Source organism: Triticum urartu, chromosome 1 (assembly GCF_003073215.2).
Source record: "Triticum urartu cultivar G1812 chromosome 1, Tu2.1, whole genome shotgun sequence".
NCBI lineage: Eukaryota > Viridiplantae > Streptophyta > Magnoliopsida > Poales > Poaceae > Triticum > Triticum urartu.
Window position 1 is genome coordinate 499,190,220 of NC_053022.1, and position 22,609 is coordinate 499,212,828.

Sequence of the window (22,609 nt, forward strand, 5' to 3'; positions counted from 1 at the left end):
TCCGAGCATATCCGAGAAATGCCTTCAGCAAGGTAACGACGTAAAAGAAACATCGTCATTGGCAGGTATAACTAGCTTGGGTTAGACCTAGGTTTTCACCTCGAAGCTCGAAACTGGATGCTTGAAACATCAAAATTACTTTTCCGTGATACCAACAGCTGCATGTGATGTGATTGCTGCTGCTATCCATCCAATTCAAAGTGATTATCCATAATTTACATCTCACCACGAAAGTCAATCACTGAATCTTGAGAGATGAACACTCCTGAAGATCGTTCAATGGCCATAGTTGTCGTGGAGGCGTAGGGGCCTAACCGCAGCTGTACATCTGCCCGGCTCCTCCGTCACAGTCGTGTGCCTCCATGCTGTTGGGAGCCGCCTCTCACGCCACTCCAGCCATGGCACAGCGCCCCCACCAACCGCTTACAGATCGGCGCCCCTATTGGTCACCGAGCCCCACGGCCCAACAAGACGCAGCGCTGCTGCGAGAGAGCGCCTCGCCGCCGCTGTCGGCCATGCGGGCTTCACTAGGTGGCGTCCTTCGCCGACAGCGTGGCAGGAGTAAGAAGGTGAGGGCGCTGACGGCGCTAGGTTGAAGACGTGCTCATGTCGCCCCTGGTAGGACGACACGTGGCTAAGCGTTTTTCTCGGATCGTCTCGAAGGTTGGTTGGTTGACACGGCTAGGCCGGCCAGCTACTATAACTTGGGAACCCCCCGCAGCTCGTATACTACAGGGAGTATTACCAACCTCTCTGCTTCTGTCAGTAAAGGCGAAAGTCTTCAATCCTTGAGAGAAAGCAAATATATATAGTGTTAACATGTGTAAGGTCTGGGTTTTGTATGCCATACATGTAGTGTGTCTTTCCCTCTGTATTTACCTGCATTTTAGGAGACAAGACACCGGTTGCATCCTTTATACCTATATATATGTGCCTAGTGCACGATTAATCATTTATCGATGCACCAAATCATTCTCTATATGATATTTATCGCAAGTCGATCTCCCCGCTTTCGCTAACCCTAGCTCTAGCCGCCGCCTGGGGCCGCCGTCGCCGCCCACGCCGCCACCGCTACCCACCTCCCCGCCACACCGCCCTCCAGCCGTGCCGCCCTCTCCACCCCACCGCGCGCGCCCTCCCGTCGCGTCGCCCGATCCACCTCGCCGTGCCGCCCCCCTTCACCACCTCTTCGCCACCATGTTGTCCAACACCTCCACCTACTTCAACCCCTTCGCTGTCGACCTTGCGGAAATCCGCAACATCAACGTCCATGCCCGCGTTCCCGTCATCCTCGACGCCTCCAACTTCACATACTTTGCGTGGAAGACGTACTTCACGCTGCTCTTCCGCGAGAACAACCTCGTGGATCATGTGGATGACACCGTTTACTCCCGCGCCATGGTGGATGACACTGAGTGGACCGCGATCGACGCCACCATCATCAGGTGGTTCTTCACCACCATCTCCAAGGACCTCTTTCACAAGGTCGCGAGTGCGGATGACGCCGCCCGCGCCTTGTTGGTCAAGTTGAACGGCCTTTTCACCGACAACAAGCTTCAGCGCCGCGTTTTTTTACAGCAGAATTTTTTTGACTGTCACCAGGATGAACAGTCCATTGATGACTACTGTCGCCGTCTGAAGACGTTGGCGGATGAGCTCCGTGACATTAGCGCCAAGGTTTATGACGACCTCCTCCTCAGGACGCCCACTGCCAGCCTCAACGAGGACTTCGGCAACGCTACCTCCAACTTCACCTTGATGCTGGAGCCCTCCTTCCCTAAGTTTGTGGGGTACTTGCGGTTGGAGGAGCGCCGGATGAAGGGGGTCAAGAAGCGTGTGCAGCATCACGCCCTCGCCGCCGGCACCTCCCATGGCGCCCCACCACCGGCCGCCCCACCAGCGCCGCGCCAACAGCCGCCGCCCCCCGCGCCTCCGGGGTACTTCCCCCTACCGCCCATGCCCCCCGCCCCTCCCGCTGCCCCCCAGCAGCCAGGTGGCGGGCGCCGCTGCAACCGCCGCGGGGGCGGCATCAAGCAGCAACAGGCGCCGGGGGGGATGGGGGGCTCGTCCGCAACAGCAGCAAGTCAACCCTTCATGGACGTACGTCACCAACCCGTGGACCGGCGTTGTCCACGCATACTCGATGCCGGTCCCTCAGGCTCCCGCTCCGGGCATCCTTGGACCTCGTCCAGCGAGCCACCAGACCCTCTTCGCCGCGCAGAACGCCGCTCCTACAGCGGCTACGGTGCCACGCCTCAGCTCCCGCCCGCCTACGGAGGGTTTTACCCTTCTCAGGTGCCATCGCCGTGGGACCCGGCCCTTCTCGCCGCCCTACACTCCATCCCGTCACCGAGTTCCTACGGTGGCGGTGGTGACTGGTACATGGACTCGGGCGCCACCGCTCACACGACTGCTCATCCCGGTAACCTCACGTCTGCCACTGTTGTTCATACTCCCACTCTGTCGGAGGAAATAGTCATGGGTAGCCTAGCCGGCTTCCCCTGGCCCTTCTGAAAAAATTACGAGCCCGTCCGGCTCTCAAGGATCCAAGACATGGGGCCACCTTCCCCATGCTGGCTGTCATCCAGACCGGCTTTCGGAAGGCGGCCCGACTTTAGCCCTCATGAAGAAAGCCACGGGAGGGCCAACTTCGGGAAGCCGGCCGTGAGAAGGCCGACTCCAAGAAGCCGGCTCCCATAAAGCGGTCGAGACCGTACCCTCAAAGTTTTCACCCACCTAATGGCGGTGCGACGGGGCGTGGCTACAGTGAAGCCTGCCACCCCCGAATCCCGGAGCACGCCTGGCATAGCGTGCCGTACGGAGTAGGCGTGACCCGTCCGACGCGGCACTGTTGCCATGTTGACCTTGGTGTCACCCACGACGGGCCTCCAGCGTGGCCCACGGACGGTGGGCCCCTTCGTGCAGAGAGACACCCGAAGGCGGCCATGCCTCCCCCCAGTCGGCCCAAGACAGAGCCGGCTCCCCGCAGCCGGCTTGCCGCCTCCCTCGAAGGAGACGCCCCATTAAGGAGACAAGACGCGGTGAGGCTACAGCGATCGCCCGACGGGCAGCGGCATTGTAGCCGCGCCTACCACGACGAAGCCCACGTCACCAAGACAGAGCAACAGTAACCAGCCGCCGATCAGGCCCTGGACAGTGGGGCATGTCTGTCGACCAAGGGGCCGGCAGCCGGCGGGACCCACCAGTCGGCGGGCCCCAGCAGTCGGCGCAGGAGCCGGCGAGCGCAGTCGCAGACGGCTGGGCCCCGCGCCCAGTCGGATTACCATTGTACCCCCGGGGGTAGGCCTATATAAACCCCTCGGGGCATCCATGCAAAGGGTTCGACCCCCTGCTAATCCTAGACACCACACAAGGAGAAGAAGCGGGCTAGCCGTGCCTTTCTTCCTCCTCCCACCAAACAGCTCTAGGAGCATTTGTAGCTACTTGTCCATCTAGTGATCATGCGGAGACCCCGCAGAGCAGCAGTAGGGGTGTTATCTCCACGGAGAGCCCCGAAGCTGGGTAAGATCCGCCGGCGTGCATGTCTTCGCCTCATCCCGTTTCCAGGCACCGGCGATGTCTTACTGGCTCCCACAATGATAAGTCACCCGTTGGCATATGTCGCACCTACCACCCGACATTTGGCACCCACCATGGGGCCAGGTGCACCGTCGTCCAGAGACCTGTTCTGGACGGGAACCCTTTTCCTCCCTCGCGAGCGTAGCCAGCCCGGCACGCCCGATGGCGCTTGCCACGACGCGCTGCAAGGCGTCACCAACGCCTGCGCAGCAAGCAGCCTCACTGATCTCCTCGACAAGACCCTCATCTCCGACGGGCTCGCCTCCGATGCGGGCACCGACCACCTCGCCAACCTTCTTGGCCAGCTCCATGTCTCCAGCTAGCCCGCTGTGGACCTGGAGTCGGTTGGCTCCACCGATCCGATGCCTGTCGACTCCGACACGGCCTCCTATGACGCCTTCCCCACCAACGTCACGATCTACAACGACCCGCTTCCCCGAGCCGGTGGCTGCGACGCTGTCACCACCGAAGTGATGGTTGTCGGCCACGGCGGCCCGGCCGACGAGAGCGCCCACGACGCCCCGCACGCGGCGGCCCACGACTTGTCCACCCCCCCTCCCGGCTAACGCCGACGATGAAGCACTGGAGGCACGCCACCTCGCCCTCCTCGCAGAGGGCCGGAGGCTGGCTTCCGTGAGACGCCTCACTGAGGCCTACCAGCGCGAAGCTGATCGCGCCGCCTTCGGCACGCCGGCCCCGGGCGGGCCAAGCCGGGCCGGCCTTGTCAAGCAACGCGGCGCCGTCATCGCCGACACGCTGGGAGTTGACCGCCCGGTCTATGCCACTCCGCTCGAGAACTTGCGTGCCGCCCAGGCGGCCGTAGACGAGTTGGACGGCTTGGAGGCCGAAGACCTCCCCCACATGACCCGGCGCATCCAGCAACTGATTGACGCAGCCGCGCAGCGACATGAAGCCGACGCCCACGCGGAAAGCCCTCCCCCGCGCCGAGATCACGGCGCGGCATCCCGGACACCGACTACGAGCAACACCCGCGCGTGACGCGAGAAAGAGCCGGCTGCCAGCCGCAGCCGGACCCGAATCTCCATCGAGCGAGACGCGGACGACCATCCCCGAGCCATGGAATGGCGGGGCAACCCGCCTCTGCCTCCATCCCGTGGAGAGAGATATCCCACCCCGCCGCCAGTGGCGCACCCGACTCTCAGTCGGCGAGAACGACGCCCGCCATCGGATCGACCGCCTGGCGCGATCCCTGGCGTTGGAAGAAGAAGACGATGTCGGCCCGCCTTGTTTCGGCCCCCGCATCCGCGACGAGCCCTTCCCCAAAGGGTTCTCGCTCCCAAGAGACACGCCCAAGTACAACGGCTCCGTGAAGCCGGAAGATTGGTTGATCGACTACTCCACGGCGGTTAGCATAGCCAACGGCAACCGGCGCGTTGCCGTGAAGTACGTGCCCCTCATGCTGCAAGGCACGGCGTGGACCTGGCTCAACAGCCTCAAACCACGCAGCATCAACAGCTGGCTAGATTTCACCGAAGCTTTCATCCGCATCTTCACTAGCACCTACAAACGGGCTCCAAACCCAGACAGCTCTCCTTGTGCGTACAAGGCCCCGCCGAGTCCACTCGCGACTACTTCACGCGTTGGGCCGAGCTCCGCAACTCTTGCGAAGGGGTGCACGAGGTGCAAGCCATAGAATACTTCACAGCCGGATGCCGAGAAGGCACCCTCCTCAAGCACAAGCTCCTCTGCGACGAGCCGACTACCCTCGACGAGCTTCTGGACATAGCGGACAAGTACGCCACCACCGACTCCTCGATGAAGACCGAGCTTCGGGTAGACGCGTCCGGAAAAGTACTCAACCCGGCGCCCAAGACGCCGGCTGGGGATTTCGGCCGACGCCCACACTCGAACGACCACAAACGCAAGGGCCCCGCGCCGCCTCCCACCAGTCGGCAGGTGGCCACAGTTGAAGACGTGCCGCCTGAAGGGCGACCCGCGCCCAAGAAACCCAAGGGCGGCCGGCCGGCTTGGCAGCCGGCCTTCTCCTACGAGCAAACTCTCAACGCCCCCTGCAAGTTCCACAGCGGCGCGAAGCCGTCCAACCACACAACCCGGAAGTGCCATTGGCTCACCCGAATCTCTAAAGGCGAGGGGCTCGTGCCGCCTCCGCCTGCTGGCCCTCCGCCTCCGGCCGCTCGGCCCGCAGTCGGAGCCGTGCACGACGAATTCCCCGACAAGCAAGCAACCTACATCGTCTTTACAAGCCAGCCCGAAGACCGGCGCAGCAAGCGCTGAGAGCACTAGGAAGTCAGCGTGGTCGCTGCCAACCCCGCCGGACACATGCATTGGTCAGAAAAGCCCATCAGCTGGAGCCGGGCCGACCATCCAGAGGTGATGCCGTCTCCCGGCTCTTATGCCTTGGTCCTGGAAGCCACCCTCGCGACGGACAGGCGCGCCGCCCGCTTCTCCCGTGTGTTGATAGACGGCGGGAGTAGCATCAACATCCTGTACCGTGACACCCTGGAGAAGCTAAACGTCAAGACGAAGCAGCTCATGCCTACTCGGACAGTGTTTCATGGCATCGTACCCGGCCTGTCCTGCGCCCCCATTGGCAAAATCAAGATTGATGTACTTTTTGGGGACAAGGAGCATTTCCGCCGGGAAGCGATCTGGTTTGAAGTGGTGGACCTGGAGAGCCCTTACCATGCATTGCTTGGCCGACCTGCCTTGCCCAAATTCATGGCAGTTCCCCACTATGCATACCTCAAGATGAAGATACCAAGCACCAAACGCGTCATCACCGTAGCCGGCGATTACAAGAAGTCCTCTGAGTGCGCGGCAGCCAGCAGCCGGCTGGCCGAGTCCCTTGTGATTGCCGAAGAAAAGAAGATGTTGGACCGAGTCGTGGCCATAGCCGGCAAGCAGTCGGCCGTGTCCCCCGACCCCAAGGGGCATGATGCTCAAGGATCTTTCCAGCTGGCCAAGGAGACGAAGAAGATACCTCTTGACCCAGAGCACCCAGAGAGGTTTGCCGTCATCGGGGCGAACCTGAACAGCAAATAGGAAGGCGAGCTCGCCGATTTCCTCCGTGAGAATCGGGACATCTTCGCATGGTCCCCCAAGGACATGTCGGGTGTTCCGAGGAAATTCGCCGAGCACAAACTACACGTCCGAGAAGACGCAAAGCCAGTCAAACAACCCCTTCGCCGACTGTCGGAGGAGAAACGCAGGATTGTAGGTGAGGAGATAGCCCGGCTTCTGGCAGCCGGCTTCATTATGGAACTTTTCTTTCCAGAGTGGCTCGCCAACCCGGTCCTCGTGCTAAAGAAGAACAACAAGTGGCGCATGTGTATAGACTACACAAGCCTCAACAAGGCCTGCCCCAAAGATCCCTTTGCCCTGCCAAGGATTGACCAAGTGATAGACTCCACAGCCGGATGCGAGCTGTTGAGCTTCTTGGATGCTTACTCAGGATATCACCAGATAAAGCTGGATCCGGACGACCGCCTGAAGACCGCCTTCATCACGCCATTTGGAGCCTTCTGCTACGTGACTATGACATTCGGCTTGAGAAATGCCGGTGCCACTTTTCAGCATTGCATGCAGAAGTGCCTCCTCAAGCAACTTGGCAGAAACGCTCACGTCTACGTGGACGACATCGTGGTGAAGACGGAGAAGCACGGTACCTTGCTGGGAGACCTCAAGGAAATGTTTGAGAACCTACGCTGGTTCCAAATCAAGCTCAACCCCGAGAAATGCGTGTTCGGAGTGCCAGCCGGCCAGCTCCTAGGCTTCCTGGTCTCTGAACGCGGCATCGAATGCAACCCGGTGAAGATCAAGGCCATCGAGAGAATGGCAATCCCCACCAAGCTTCGAGACATCCAAAAGTTCACCGGATGCTTGGCCTCCTTGAACCGCTTCATCAGCCGGCTCGGAGAGAAAGCTCTCGCCCTCTACCGCCTCATGAAGAAGAGCACTCACTTCGAGTGGAACGACCAGGCCGACCAAGCTTTTCGCGAGCTGAAGAAGATGCTGGCCACGCCGCCCGTCTTGGCGGCGCCGACTGAGAAAGAGCCCATGCTCCTTTACATTGCCGCAACCAGCCGGGTGGTCAGCACCGTCATCGTAGTCCAACGCCCAGAAGAAGGCCGAGCCCAGCCGGTCCAGAGGTCGGTGTATTATTTGAGCGAGGTGCTGTCCGCCTCAAAGTAGAACTACCCGCACTACCAGAAGATGTGTTACGGTGTATACTTCACCGCCAAGAAGCTGAAGCCCTACTTTCAAGAGCATCCCATTACGGTCGTATGCACCGCCCCGCTGGCCGAGATCATAGGCAGCCGGGACGCATCCGGCCGGGTGGCGAAATGGGCCATCGAGTTGGCCCCTTACACGATCTTCTACCAGCCCCGCACCGCCATCAAGTCCCAAGCACTGGCCGACTTCCTCGTCGACTGGGCCGAGACCCAGTACCTGCCGCCGGCTCCCGACTCCACCCATTGGCGCATGCACTTCGACGGGTCCAAAATGCGCACCGGCTTGGGGGCCGGCGTCGTCCTTACCTCCCCCAAAGGCGACAAGCTCAGATACACGCTACAGATCCACTTTGCCGCCTCCAACAACGTGGCCGAGTACGAGGCGCTCATACACGGGCTCCGGCTTGCCAAAGAACTCGGCATTCGCCGGATCCTATGTTATGGCGACTCGGACCTGGTGGTCCAGCAATCATCCGGCGACTGGGACGCCAAGGACGCAAACATGGCGAGCTACCGCTTCCTGGTCCAACAACTTAGCGGATACTTTGAAGGATGCGAGTTCCTCCATGTACCGCGAGCCGACAACGAGCCAGCCGATGCCCTGGCTCGAATAGGCTCTACTCGGCAAGCAATACCAACCGGCGTCGCTCTACAACGCCTCCTCAAGCCATCTATCAAGCCGTCTCTAGAGTCCGACTCCATCTTCGTGCCGCCTGACCCCGATGCGGCCGGGTCCGGCTCGAAGAACCAAGCAGGCGACCCCGAGACTCCCGTAGCCAGCCCGGGGACTTCGGCAACCGGCTCGGGGACTGCCACACCCGGCTCGGGGACTACGGTAGCCGGCCTGGGGACTGCACCAGCACAACAGCCGGCGGCCGACTCCAGCATTTTACCACCCAGCCCGCCCACCCTGGTGGCAGTAGCCACATTGGCAGTAGGAGAAGTCGCGGCTCCGTCATGGGCTCAGTCCATCCTCAGCTTCCTAGTAAACCAAAATCTGCCGGCTGACGAAACAGAGGCAAGACAAGTCCAACGTCGAGCCGGAGCATACACAATCGTCAACAGAGAACTTGTCAAACGCAGTGTCACTGGAGTCCTCCAACGGTGCGTCGAGCAAGAGAAGGGCATTGCAATCCTCAGAGATATTCACCAAGGAGAATGCGGCCACCATGCGGCTTCAAGATCACTCGTCGCCAAAGCTTTCCGCCATGGTTTCTTCTGGCCGACTGCTTTGGATGACGCCAAAGAATTAGTTAAATATTGCAAGGGGTGCCAACTCTTCAGCTCCAAGCAACACATGCCGGCTTCGGCACTCAAGACCATTCCCCTCACCTGGCCCTTCGCCGTTTGGGGACTGGACATGGTGGGCCCATTCAAGATGGCGCGCGGCGGCATGACGCATTTGCTCGTCGCCGTGGACAAATTTCACCAAGTGGATTGAGGCAAGGCCGATCAAAAAGCTGAATGGGCCGACTGCTGTGACATTCATCGCAGACATAACAACTCGGTACGGCGTGCCACACAGCATCATCACCGACAATGGCACGAATTTTGCCAAAGGAGCCTTGGCACGTTTCTGCGCAGCCCAAGGTATTCGGCTGGACTTAGCGTCCGTCTCCCACCCGCAGTCAAACGGCCAGGTCGAGCGAGCCAACGGCCTCATCCTCTCCGGCATCAAGCCCCGACTGGTCGTACCACTGGAGCGTTCAGCCGGCTGTTGGCTCGACGAGCTGCCGGCTGTCCTCTGGAGTCTGCGCACTACACCAAACAAGTCAACCGGCTTCACCCCTTTCTTCCTTGTGTATGGTGCCGAGGCGGTCATTCCAACTGACATCGGGTTCGACTCGCCTCGAGTAACCATGTACACGGAAGCGGAGGCCAAGGAAGCACGAGAAGACGGCGTCGACCTGCTGGAAGAAAGCCGGCTGTTAGCCCTCAGCCGGTCTACCATCTACCAGCAGGGTTTGCGCCGTTACCATAGCCGGAAGGTCAGGCCAAGATCTTTCCAAGAGGGCGATCTTGTGCTCCGGTTGATCCAGCGAACAGCCGGCCAGCACAAGCTCTCGGCCCCTTGGGAAGGCCCCTTCATCATCAGTAGAGCTCTAGGAAACGACTCCTACTATCTGATCGACGCACAGAAGCCGAAGGCACGAAAGAGAGACGACTCCGGCAAGGAGTCGGAACGACCATGGAACGCCAACCTCCTTCGAAGATTTTACAGTTGAAATGCAGTATGTATCACGCTAACTTTTGTATTAAATACGAGACAATAGGCCCCCCGAGGAGGGCTCGGGGACTGCCATCTTTTATCTATGAGTGAAAAGTATCATGCTTATGACCTTGTCATTTCATTTACTTGTTCCGTCCGGCACCGGGTTCGACTAGTCGGCTCGGGGACTGGCCGACTGGAGTTATATTAGAAGTCCTACCCGCAGTCAGACAAGTAGTGTGCCGGCTCCCAAGCCTTCTCTTGCCAAAAGTCGCAGTTCGAAGAACCGGCTGTCCGGCTGGCAAGAGTTAAAGGCAGGAACGGGCGCAAACACGAAAAACGGCTAAGGGACTAACGGACTAATATAACAAAAGCCGGTTTTTCTCCCACCGCCGACTGGCTACCAGAGTAGCCGGCCGGCCGGTTTCCATTCACTTCACTTCAATCCAAGAAAGCTCGAGTACTTGCCTCCCCAAAGAGGGAAGGCGGCAAAGGAAAAGGCCTAAGGATAAAAAGCATACGCGAATGGAAACCAAACATGCACATAACAATATTTACATAAAAGACCTCCGAGAGGCCAGCATTCAACATAGTTTGGATACACCCCCAGTGGGTGGAACTGCGAAAACTTAATGAAGATTGTTCAAAAGACAACAAGCAGGAAAAATAAGGACGGCAGGTCAAGCTGGCGGAGCGACCGACGAGCCGGGCTGGTTGGCGGAGACGGTTGTGCCGGCTGAAGGAGCGGCCGGCTGGCGAACCTCGGCTTGGTCACCGCCTCCCGCAGAGGGCGCGCTTCCACGCGCCTCGTTGCTGGAGGCACGGTCGGCTTGAGGTCGGCCGGTTGTTCCACCAGCCGGATCGACGTCTTCGCCGCCTTCCTCTTCGTCATCCTCGCCCTCGTCGCTGGAGGCGATCTCCTCTGCCGAGTCCTCGCCCACTACCGAGTCCAGCCCGAACCACTCCTCCGGCTGGGCAACACCGTCATCATCGATTTCGGGTGCAAAAACGTTGATGTCGGTGCACTCGGCGATCGTCGAAGCCCGCTGGGCGATAGCCGGCCTCACCTCCTCCAGCTCCGCGTCGGCCTCCATCCGCCAAGTGCGCAGCTGGTCCAGGATCAGCCCTGGGTACCAAGCCCGAACGAACTCCAACGTTCGCCCGGCTCCGAGGCGGGCCGCCGACGCCTTCCAAGCCTCAAAGCGACCGACTGTGACCTCTAGCCAGTCGGCAGTCCGGCTTGGGGTGCGGGGGATCGTCTCGCCGGGCCAGAGGGCGGCCAACACTTGCGCCCCGGCGCGTTGGAGCCGGCGAAGCATCCGATGAGCTGGCTGCAACCGCGCCTGGACAGCCAAGAGCTGCTCCTCAAGCGTCCGGTTCGCATCCGGCGCGATGTTGGCCCCCGCCTGACGGCGCGCCTCGCGATGGGCCTCGATGCTTTGGGCGGCGAAGGCGGAGTAGCCGGGGAAGTAGTCTGCACAAAAAAAATGAGCAGCAGCACAAGTTAAGCCAAAAACCCAGGCGGCAAGGGGCAGGAGAGGAGCGAGGAAGGCGGCTTACCGTCGATCAAGTCCTCGATGCGGCCGAAGCCTTCATCCAGTGCTCGCCGGGTCTCAGCCCAGCTCGCCGCCTCGGTCTCAAACTCTGCCTTCAGGGCGGCCTCGCTATCCTGCACTTTCTGCAGGGCCGCCTTGTGGCTCTTCTCTTGGTCAGCCAGCTGCTTGGCCAGGCGGTCACGCTCCTGGACCAAGGCAGCGTACTCGGCATCCTTGGTATGAAGAGCGGCCCGCGCTTCGCCGAGCTCCTTCCTCAAGTCGGCGTTGGCCCCTGAAAGCACGAAAAGAAAGAAAAACCAATAAGGAAAAAGTCGTCAAGAAAGATCTGACCCGACTGCTCAGCAGTCGGCCCGAATCTCGGGGACTAAACCCAGTGGGTGCGCTGATGCGCCCCCACAGGAGACAGACAAGATCAAGTACTTACTTCGGCTGTCGGCCAGGTCGTCGGTCCTCCGGCTCAACTCCCGAGCCTGGGAGTTGAAGGCGGCAGCACGGGAGTTGTGATATTCCTGGAAGTTCAGACAAGAAGCAAAAATAAGGTAGCCGTCAAGAAAGATCTGACCCGACTACGAAGCAGTCGGCCCGAATCTCGGGGACTACACCCAGTGGGTGCGCTGACGCGCCCCCACGGAAGAAATCAAGAGATCGAAGCGGCTAAGAATGAAGGACTCACCCGGATAACGGCTCGCGTTGACAGGAACTCCTGGGTGAGCTGTTGCAGTAGGGCGGCCTGAGCTTGAAGCCGGCTCCGGACCCCTTGAGCCACCACATTCAGCTCCCCAGTCCCCCTGCTGGGAGTCCACTCGGACGTGGCAGTGCTGGCCGCCTCTAGATCTTCCGCCAACTGGCCTGCGCCCGCGACTCGGCGCGACTCCGGCGGAGCGGCGCCTCCCCCTGCGCGCCGGCCCGTCACCGGCTGCACCTCGAGGCCGGCTCTGTCCTCTGGCTCACCCCCGACCGGCTCCTCTGGCACCGCTGACGATTGGCCGCCTTGGCCCGCTCCGGTTGGCGCTGCTGGCGGCGCTCTCCTCGAGAATGCCACGGGGTCCTCCCCCCTCTCGATCAGCGGCGGGTCGTGGACGATCTCCTCCGCCAAGGGCAATGGGGTGACGGGGGCCACGGCTCGGAGGGGAATGGCGAGCAGCGGAGGCTGGTTGCGCGAACCCTCCACCTCCGTCTCCGCGGTCGTCGCCTCCGCCTGGGCCTTGGCTGCCGCATCGGCCTGCTCCCTCACCGCCTGGGCCGCCGCTTTCTCCGCCGCCTCGCGCTCCTCCCGCGCTTCACGGGCGTTCCGCTCTGTGGCCTCCCTGAGGTCGGCGCGGGGGTCCACGCGGCGGGAGCTTGAAGAACCTCCAGTCGGCCCAACTACGGAGCCGCCCGGACCATGCTCAAGGGAAAGCGGTGCCCTGTCCAGCAAGCGGAAGAAGTTAAGAAGAATGCTCGAACAAGAAGAGAATGATGAAGAGCATGCGACAAGGCAATTCACGACTTACGCTGAGACCGCCTGAGGCTGCTTCACCGCCTTGCGGAAGCGGGCCGCTTTCGCAGCTGCCTCGTCTCGCTTGGTCGCCGCGGTGGAGGCTTTGGACTTCTTCGGCCGACTGTCGAAGAGGCCTGAAGCGGCCCGGCGCTTCTGTGCACCACCACCGGCAGCCGACGCGATGGACGAGCCCGCGCCCTGATGGTCGGCCGCCGGCTGGCGACGCGGGGCGACTTCGGCTTCAGCATCATCCGGCCAGTCCTCGAAGCTCGCGGTGAGCCTTGAGCCCCCGGGCTCGGCGTCGTCCCCCACGACGGCGTCTTCCATGGCGGCCGCCCCCAAGTCCGGATCGTCGACGTCGTCCGCCGTGCGGTCGGGGGCATACTGGCGTTCTATCCCTGCTGTCCCGGTCGTCGGTGGGAGAAGGGGGTTCTGTTAAGAAGAACCGACTGATTAGAAGCCGGCCATCATAAAGCCGGCAACCAACGAAAAGAAGAAAGAAAGGAAAGCTTACCACGGGCGGAGGGTTGGCGCGAGAATACGGCGCCTTGCCGTATCGCCAGTCCTCGGCGAGCTTGCAGTTGGAGATATAGTTTACCATATACAATACCTCCGCATGAGGCATCTCCCTAGTGCTCAGCCGGCTTGGGTCAAAGCGGCCACTCATCTGGCACATCATATGGGGCCGGCTTTGGAGAGGAGATAGCCGGCGCTCCACGAAGGCGGCCACCAAGTCGGCCCCGCTCAGGTTTTCTGACTGGATCATCACCCGAAGCCGGGAGACGGCGGCGTTCCCGGCCGGAGATAGTGACCGGGACCGGAAACTCCATGAAGGCTGCCTCCCAGCCGGCGCACCGGCTACATAAGCCGGCAGGTTGACGTGGTCTCCTTGCTCGGCGACGTTCTTCACGTAGAAGTATGACTTCTGCCAGATCTTCACCGACTGGATCAGGGGGATGGGCGGGAACGGGTTGTTCTCGCCCGCCCTCCTCATGGCGATGAAGGCCCTGCAGGGGGCGGGCACGCCTGCGACGACGGTGCCGAGTTTGCTCTGGAAGAACTCCCCCCAGAGCTCCAGCGTGGGGAGCAGTCCCAAGAAACCTTCGCAGAGGGAGACGAAGGCCGACAGTAGCATCACCGCATTGGGCGTGAGGTGATGCGGCTGAAGGTTGTAGAACTTGAGGAAGGAGCATAGAAATCCGCTCGCTGGAAGGCCGAAGCCGCGCAGGAAGTGCGAGCGGAAGACGACCCGCTCGCCCTCCTCCGGCGCCGGCGAGACCTCCGTATCTGGCGCCAGGCGGACCCGCACGAGGTTGGCGCCGGGCAGGCGCCGAGTCTGCCAGAGGAACTCAACGTGGTCCTCGTGAACGTTGGAGCCGTCCCACGAGCTCGACAGCGCCATGGGAGCAAGACGATGTGGAGGTGCGGCGGCTCTGAGACGGGAGGCTGCGGTGGCAACGAGAGGAAGAAACGGGGACGAGAAGGGGCGGAGCGAGAGAGAGCGTGCGAACCTCTGCCGCTCCCCCTCCTCCCCCTACTTATAGGCTCGCGTGGCGGAGCCGAGGAGGCGCGGCGTGGGGAAACGTGGGGATCGACCGTGCCCACTCCCCCACGTCCCGCGCTTATTGTGCCTTAACGGCGAAATAAAACCGCTGCGGGAAGGCGAGCGGTCCATGTGGGCCACGGAAGATCCGCGCTCAGACCAAGGCCTGCGAGTGGCGGGCCCAGGCCTACGGCGGTGTCCCATCGCGCGCTTGCGCTGGCAGGATCTCGCTGCCACATGGCCGTGGGAGGGCCCGCAGTCAGCACGCAGATCGACCCCTTTCCCGCCTGCAAGACGCGGAGCTCTCTGAAGTCGGCATACACCCGCAAAGCCGGCTCTTCAGGATGGGAAGCTGACCAATCTTCTCGTCCCTTTGTCCGCCTCGGAGTTCGATCAGCTTCGGGGACTACTGTCGGAGGAAATAGCCATGGGTAGCCTAGCCGGCTTCCCTTGGCCCTTCTGAAAAAATTACGAGCCCGTCCGGCTCTCAAGGATCCAAGACATGGGGCCACCTTCCCCTTGCTGGCTGTCATCCAGACCGGCTTTCAGAAGGCGGCCTGACTTTAGCCCTCATGAAGAAAGCCACGGGAGGGCCGACTTCGGGAAGCCGGCCGTGAGAAGGCCGACTCCAAGAAGCCGGCTCCCATAAAGCGGTCGAGACCGTACCCTCAAAGTTTGCACCCACCTAACGGCGTGCGACGGGGCGTGGCTACAGTGAAGCCTGCCACCCCCGAATCCCGGAGCACGCCTAGCATAGCGCGCCGTACGGAGTAGGCGTGACCCGTCCGGCGTGGCACTGTTGCCATGTTGACCTTGGTGTCACCCACGACGGGCCGCCAGCGTGGCCCACGGACGGTGGGGCCCTTCGGGTAGAGAGACACCCGAAGGCGGCCATGCCTCCCCCCAGTCGGCCCAAGACAGAGCCGGCTCCCCACAGCCGGCTTGCCGCCTCCCTCGAAGGAGACGCCCCATTAAGGAGACAAGACGCGGTGAGGCTACAGCGATCGCCCGACAGGCAGCGGCACTGTAGCCGCGCCTACCACGACGAAGCCCACGTCACCAAGACAGAGCAACAGTAACCAGCCGCCGACCAGGCCCTGGACAGTGGGGCCTGCCTGTCGACCAAGGGGCCGGCAGCCGGCGGGACCCACCAGTTGGCGGGCCCCAGCAGTCATCGCAGGAGCCGGCGAGCGCAGTCGCAGACGGCTGGGCCCCGTGCCCAGTCGGATTACCATTGTACCCCCGGGGGTAGGCCTATATAAACCCCCCGGGGCACCCATGCAAAGGGTTCGACCCCCTGCTAATCCTAGACACCACACAAGGAGAAGAAGCGGGCTAGCCGTGCCTTTCTTCCTCCTCCCACCAAACAGCTCTAGGAGCATTGTGTAGCTACTTGTCCATCTAGTGATCATGCGGAGACCCCGCAGAGCAGCAGTAGGGGTGTTATCTCCACGGAGAGCGCCGAAGCTGGGTAAGATCCGCCGGCGTGCATGTCTTCGCCTCATCCCGTTTCCAGGCACCGGCGATGTCTTACTGGCTCCCACAATGATAAGCCACCCGTTGACATATGTCGCACCTACCACCCGACACACTCGCATCACCGTTGGTAACGGTTCCTCTCTACCCATTACACATGTCGGTCATATGTCGTTTCCTTCTACTTCTACTCCCTTTAACATGTCTAATGTTCTCGTGTCTCTCAACTTAGTCACTAATCTAGTTTCTGTTTGTCATCTTGCTCGTGAGAATCGTATAACTGTTGAATTTGACGATATCGGCTTTTCTGTGAAGTACGCATGTACATGGATGGCACTCCACCGATGTGACAGCCCAAACGAGCTTTACCCGGTGCATCCCTCCGGCGCCACCACCACCCGTCGTCCCGCCGCCTTCGCCGCTAGTGTTGATCTTTGGCACGCCCGCCTCGGTCACCCCAACTCCACCGTTATGCGTCAGATTCTTCAGAGTTTTTCTTTCTCATGTAATAAGGTTGACGACCACACTTGTGAGGCTTGCCTTCTTGGCAAGCACGTTCGTCTTCCCTTTAACGAGTCTACAAACATTTTCACCTTTCCGTTTTCAGTTATTGCATAGTGATGTTTGGACGTCCCCGGTTGCAAGCAACACGGGCTATCTATACTATTTGGTGATATTGGATGATTTTACTCATTATGTGTGGACATTTCCTCTTCGTCGCAAGTCCGACGCTCTTGCCACTCTTACAACTTTTTATTCATATGTCACCACATAGTTCGGTCGTCCCATTCTCGCCTTGCAAACTGACAACGGCAAGGAGTTTGACAGCGTCGCCGTCCGCAATCTTCTTGCGTCGCACGGCACCATTTTTCGCCTCACTTTTCCCTACACGTCACAACAGAATGGTCGCGCCGAGCGCGTCATTCCCACCCTTAATGACTGTGTCCGCATGTTGCTCTTCCACTCCTACATGCCTCCTTGGTTCTGGCCGGACGCGCTCGCGACCGCCAGCCTTCTCATTAACATTCGCCCGTGTCGTTCGCGCTGGAACTATACTCCTCACCAGCTTCTCTTCGGTGCGGTTCCATCTTATGATGGTCTTCGCATTTTTCGGTGTCTCTATTATCCTAGCACCACGTCCACTGCTCCTCACAAACTCGCTCCCTGGTCGCTTCCATGCATCTTCCTTGGTTATCCTCCCAACACCAAAGGTTACCGGTGCTATGATCCAGTGTCCCACCATGTTTTCACTTCGCGGCATGTGTACTTTGATGAGATGGTGTTCCCGTTTCAGCACGTACCGTCACCCTCGGCGTCTCCCGCAGCGCGGTTCGCCCCTGCCTCCTGCTCTGGCGAACCGACCAGACGCGCACTGGGATCGGCCCTGCCTGCCCTCCCCGCGCCGGCGGCCCCCGTCACCGCGGCCCCCTCGGTGGCCCCTGTCGCTGTGGCCCCCTCGGTGGCCCCCATCGACGCGGCCCCTACTGCGGCCCCCTCGGCGGGTCCCGTCGTCGTAGCCTCCTCGCCCGCCCCCGTCGCTGCGCCTCCCTCGGCGGCCCCCTTGGCCGCCCCCGTCGCGGCCCCCTCAGCCGCCCCCGTCATCGCGGCTGCACCCCTCACCGGTGTGGTCACTCGGGTTCGGACTGGGACACTTCGTCCTAGCACGCGCTCCACGTCTGACGAGTACGCGTGTGCTGCATCTACCTCGGCACCGCCTCCACTCCCCACCTCCGCTCGTGCAGCCCTTCGGTATCCGAACTGGCTTGCTGCGATGTGTGAGGAGTTTGACGTCCTGCAGCGCGACCGTACGTGGCAGCTTGTCCCGTGGCCTCCCCGTGCCAATGTGATCACTGGCAAGTGGGTCTTCCACCACAAGACTCACCCCGACGGCTCTCTCGAGTGCTACAAGGCGCGTTGGGTGGTGCGCGGCTTTCGCCAGCGTGCCGGCGTGGACTTCACCGACACCTTCGCCCCGGTTGTCAAACCGGGCACAATTCGCGTTGTCCTCCAGCTTGCTGTTTCTCGCGCCTGGCCAGTTCACCAGCTCGATGTGTCTAATGCTTTTTTGCATGGTCATCTCGACGAGTAGGTGTTTTGTCAGCAACCTACTGGTTTTGTCAACACCGACTATTCGGACCACGTGTGCTTGCTCTCTCGTTCTCTCTATGGGTTGAAGCAGGCGCCTCGGGCCTGGTACCAGCGGATCGCGGCCTTCCTTCAGCAATAGGGGTTCCGGTCCACACGGTCCGATGCCTCCCTGTTTGTTTATCACCAGGGTTCCGCCACCACGTACCTCCTCCTGTACATTGACGACATCATCCTGACTGCCTCCTCGCCAGCGCTCCTTCAGCAGATCACAGCTCGCCTCGGCACTGAGTTCACCCTCAAAGATTTGGGGGCTCTCCACTACTTCCTAGGCATCGAGGTTGTGCGCCGGGCTACTGGCTTCTTCTTGCATCAGCAGAAGTACGCCTAGGAGCTTCTGGAGCGAGCGGGCATGCTTAACTGCAAGCCTGCTCCTACGCCTATCAACACGAAGGCTAAGGTGTCCGCCGTCGAGGGATCTCCGGTGTCCGACGCTCCCTTCTACCGCTCCATCGTCAATGCGCTTCAATACCTCACACTGACGCGCCCGGACATTCAGTATGATGTCCAGCAGGTGTGCCTTCACATGCATGCTCCTCGTGATACTCATTGGGCTCTGGTGAAACGTATCCTTCGGTACATACGTGGCACCACAGCTATGGGTCTCACCCTGACGGCATCACCTGACACCAGCTTTGTCGCCTACTCCGACGCCGACTAGGCTGGGTGTCCCGACACTCGACGCTCCACTTTCGGCTACTACGTCTACCTTGGGCCCTCTCTGATTTCGTGATCATCTAAACAACAACCCATGGTCTCACGGTCGAGTGCCGAGGCCGAGTATAGGGCCGTGGCCAACGCCGTTGCGGAGTGCTCTTGGCTACGACAACTACTTCAGGAGTTGCTATGCGAGGTTACCAAGGCGACGCTTGTTTACTGCGACAACGTCTCCGCGGTGTATCTCGCTGCCAACCTTGTCCATCACCGACGGACGAAGCATATTGAGCTCGACATTCACTTCGTCAGGGAGCACGTCGCACTTGGTCGTGTTCGAGTTCTCCATGTGCCCACCGATCAGCAGTTCACCGATGTCATGACGAAGGGACTACCCACCTCGACGTTTGAGGGCTTTCGGTCCAGTCTCTGCGTCACCGGCGACGCTTCGACTGTGGGGAGGGGGGGGGGGTGTTGAACATGTGTACATGTACGTAGGTGTGGGTTTTGTATGCCGTACATGTAGTGTCTCTCTCCCTCTGTATTTACTTATATCTTGGGAGAAGACACGGTCACACCCCTTGTACCTATATATATGTGCCTAGTGCACGATCAATCATTTACCAATGCACCAAATCATTCTCTACATATAGTACTTATATAGGCTCGAGCATCAGTTGGCGATTTTATTAGGGGAACACAAACAGCAACAGCCACATCGATCACAGCTTGTAGAGAACAGAAACTAATCAACATGTCTACTCTGGCACGCGCACACACAGCTTAACCTCGCTGACGAATCCAGCTACTCCATGAACCGACGCCGCCCGCTTTGCCAGCTGCATGCTACCACCAGTTTATTTCACTCAGGCGACCAGCGCCATCTAGCACTTCTTGCCCAGACGCGGGTTGTGGGCAAAGCTGCACCAAATCAACAATGGAGATGCATGCATGGTCAGCGCTTACAAGCAGTGGTGGAAGAAATACATGTACTCCTATATAGCAACAAACAACTTGATTATCGGAAGTATACTGAAAGCGGATGCGCTACATGCTTACTATTCCCTCCGTTCCTAAATATTTGTCTTTCTAGAAATTTCAAATGACTACTACATACGGATGTATGTAGACATATTTTAGAGTGTAGATTCACTCATTTTGCTCCGTATGTAGTTACTTGTTGAAATGCCTAAAAAGACAAGTATTTTGAAACGGAGGGAGTACATACCTACGACGAGGTATGTGCTTAAACGGTCCAGCGGTTGGAATCGGGCCGCAGAAGTTGTTGTTTGAGAAATCCCTGCAAGTGAAACGACGGTGGATGAAGCGAAGTGCGCGGAGAACAATTGGAATGCCAAGAATGCATGATACTGAGCTCCACTCACGCATTTGTCAGCTTGGACAGCCCAACCAGTTCCTTTGGGATCGGGCCGGTGAAGTGGTTGTCATAAACAGCCCTGTTGATCGGATGCCAAGAGAGTTAACAGTGTCATTGGTAAATTGTCACAGGCAGAAATAAACTGGGTTGAAGAGGCTCACAAATATTCTAGGCGGTCCAGTTGGCCAAGCTCCGGCGCCAGCGGTCCGGACAGGTTCAGGCGGGCAATGACTCTGTTAAAACAAATTAATATCATTACTACTCCAGTAAAAATTAGATGCGTCCAGAAATACAAAAAGGACAGTGTTCCATCCCTCAGAAAAAAAAAGGACAGTGTTCCAAGCAGTCACTCAACATGAGGAGGCCTTGACTGGGCCAGATTCATCGTCTTCAGGTCCACGAGTTTTGGACTAGGCCTAGCAGATTCGCCCAAATTCATCTTTTTTTTGTGTAAAAAAAACTACACACTTAACTATGTTCAGAATCTTCTATCTAAAAATAAATAAATTCAAATGACCGAGCAGTACCAAAAACCCACGAGTTTTACTCCATGGATTTGCTCCTCTTCAAAAAATAAATAAAAGAGGAAAAGGGCATCTGCTCCACTCCGAAGACCAAAAACCTTCTAAAAAAATGAGTAGCAAAAATTGTGCATCAAACCAAAAGATTAATTAAATAAAATCGCATAAACCAAACACGGCACATTAGATCAGCAAGATCAACAATCGTAGTCGACTTGCTGATCCAGTTCCACACCGGCAATGCCAATAGTTCGAACAAGGGTGGTGATGGATATACAAAGCACTTTCCTCCATTCCAAAATAATTGGATTTTAGAATCTTTCTAAGTCAAACTTTACAAAGTTTAACTAAGCCTATAGAAAAATCCGCAAAAATCTACTATATCAAATATATATATGAAAATATATTTCTTCATGAATCTAATGCAACAAATTTTGTTTTATAGGTGTTGATATACTTCTATATAGACTTGGTCAAACTTAATGAAGTTTGACTTAGGACAATCTCGAACACCAATTGTTTTGAAATACATGGGGTACCGGAGGCACGCACAGGGACGGAATAAAAATTTCGCGTATGGGAATGGAGGTATCCAAGTCTACTCACATGTGGGTGACGCGTTTGTTGTCGTTGCAAGTGATGTAGAACCAGGTGCAAGGGTCCACCAATTGCGGGTCCCAGCTCTTCAATGCACCGTTGGGGTCATGTAAGCCGCTCTTCAGGGCCAAGAGCGCGTCAATGTCCTTCGCCGCCACCGGCGCCAGTAGAAGGGTCGATGCGACCGTCGCAAGGACGATGACCGATAGGGGCAGTAGTGATCTGGTCGCCATGGGCGCCATAGGTGCAAGGCAAGGCTAGTTGGGTCGTGATGTGAGGGAAGTGGGCGATCACGGTGGTAGATTGTATGTGGTTTTTATGGAACGGATTCGTGTGAGGGATTTTAAATAGGTGGCGCATGGGGCGAGGATGGTGGTGTGCACTGGAACGGGGGGATACGTGCCACCGGTTACTAATGCTAAAAAATACGACGACCTTAAGATATGATGCATGCATCGAAAGAGTTATATCTATACGCTCATCTCATGTGCGCTCATTTTAATGCCAAAGATATAATCTTATGATACAATGCATGCATTAATATATAATCTTATGATACGATACGCTCATTGTAATGCCAAAGATATAATCTTATGATGCGATGCATGCATTGATAGAGTTAGACCTATACACTCATATAATGCTAAAGATATCATCTTATGGACATAAGATATGATGCGTTGGGACTAATAAAAGAAATATCGTCAAATATTTTTTCATTCACTCACAATCAGTTTTTATATAATAAACGTATTGCCTTTATTGATATTTTTATGCAACTCTATCTATGTCAAACATTGCGGTTCCATGTTGGTAAATGTGGGTTGAAGCTACGAGAGGGCACGTCCTGCACGCATGGGCATATGAACCCACTTTTCAGAAAAATGCATTTTAAGCACGTTTCAAAATGTCAAAAAAAATTGAAAAAATCATGCATACATCCTCGCAATATGTGTGCATGGCACAAAGTTTCATGAGGAAATCTTTTTTTTGCCTCTGCAAAAAAATCCATTGCTTTTAAGTAGCGTTCCATGACACTTTTTTTTTCTTTTTTGCACAGGCCAGAAAAAGTTATTTTTCCACGAAACTTTCTGCGTGCACATAAAATGTGAAGATGTACATGTGGGACTTTTTTCAAAACTTTTTGGTATTTAGAAATAAGTTCTCTAAAGTGGATTAATTTGCCTACGGTTCATCCATGCACTTCTCTTAAAGCTATAGGCGATATTACCATACACAGTAGGTAACCTTATCTCT

At 58.1% G+C, this 22,609-nt stretch overlaps 1 protein-coding gene across 1 annotated transcript; it reads right to left on the minus strand.

Annotated features, from left to right (window-relative positions):
* Window positions 1-19,462: 19,462 nt before the first annotated feature.
* On the minus strand, window positions 19,463-21,727 carry LOC125536637 (leucine-rich repeat protein 1-like). Its single transcript, XM_048699893.1, has 5 exons — window positions 21,362-21,727; window positions 20,396-20,467; window positions 20,242-20,313; window positions 20,085-20,156; window positions 19,463-19,777 (listed from the first exon to the last, which is right to left on the minus strand). Exons 1-5 carry the CDS (start codon window positions 21,592-21,594, stop codon window positions 19,741-19,743), a joined length of 486 nt encoding a protein of 161 aa, XP_048555850.1. The 5' UTR covers window positions 21,595-21,727; the 3' UTR covers window positions 19,463-19,740.
* Window positions 21,728-22,609: the final 882 nt, after the last annotated feature.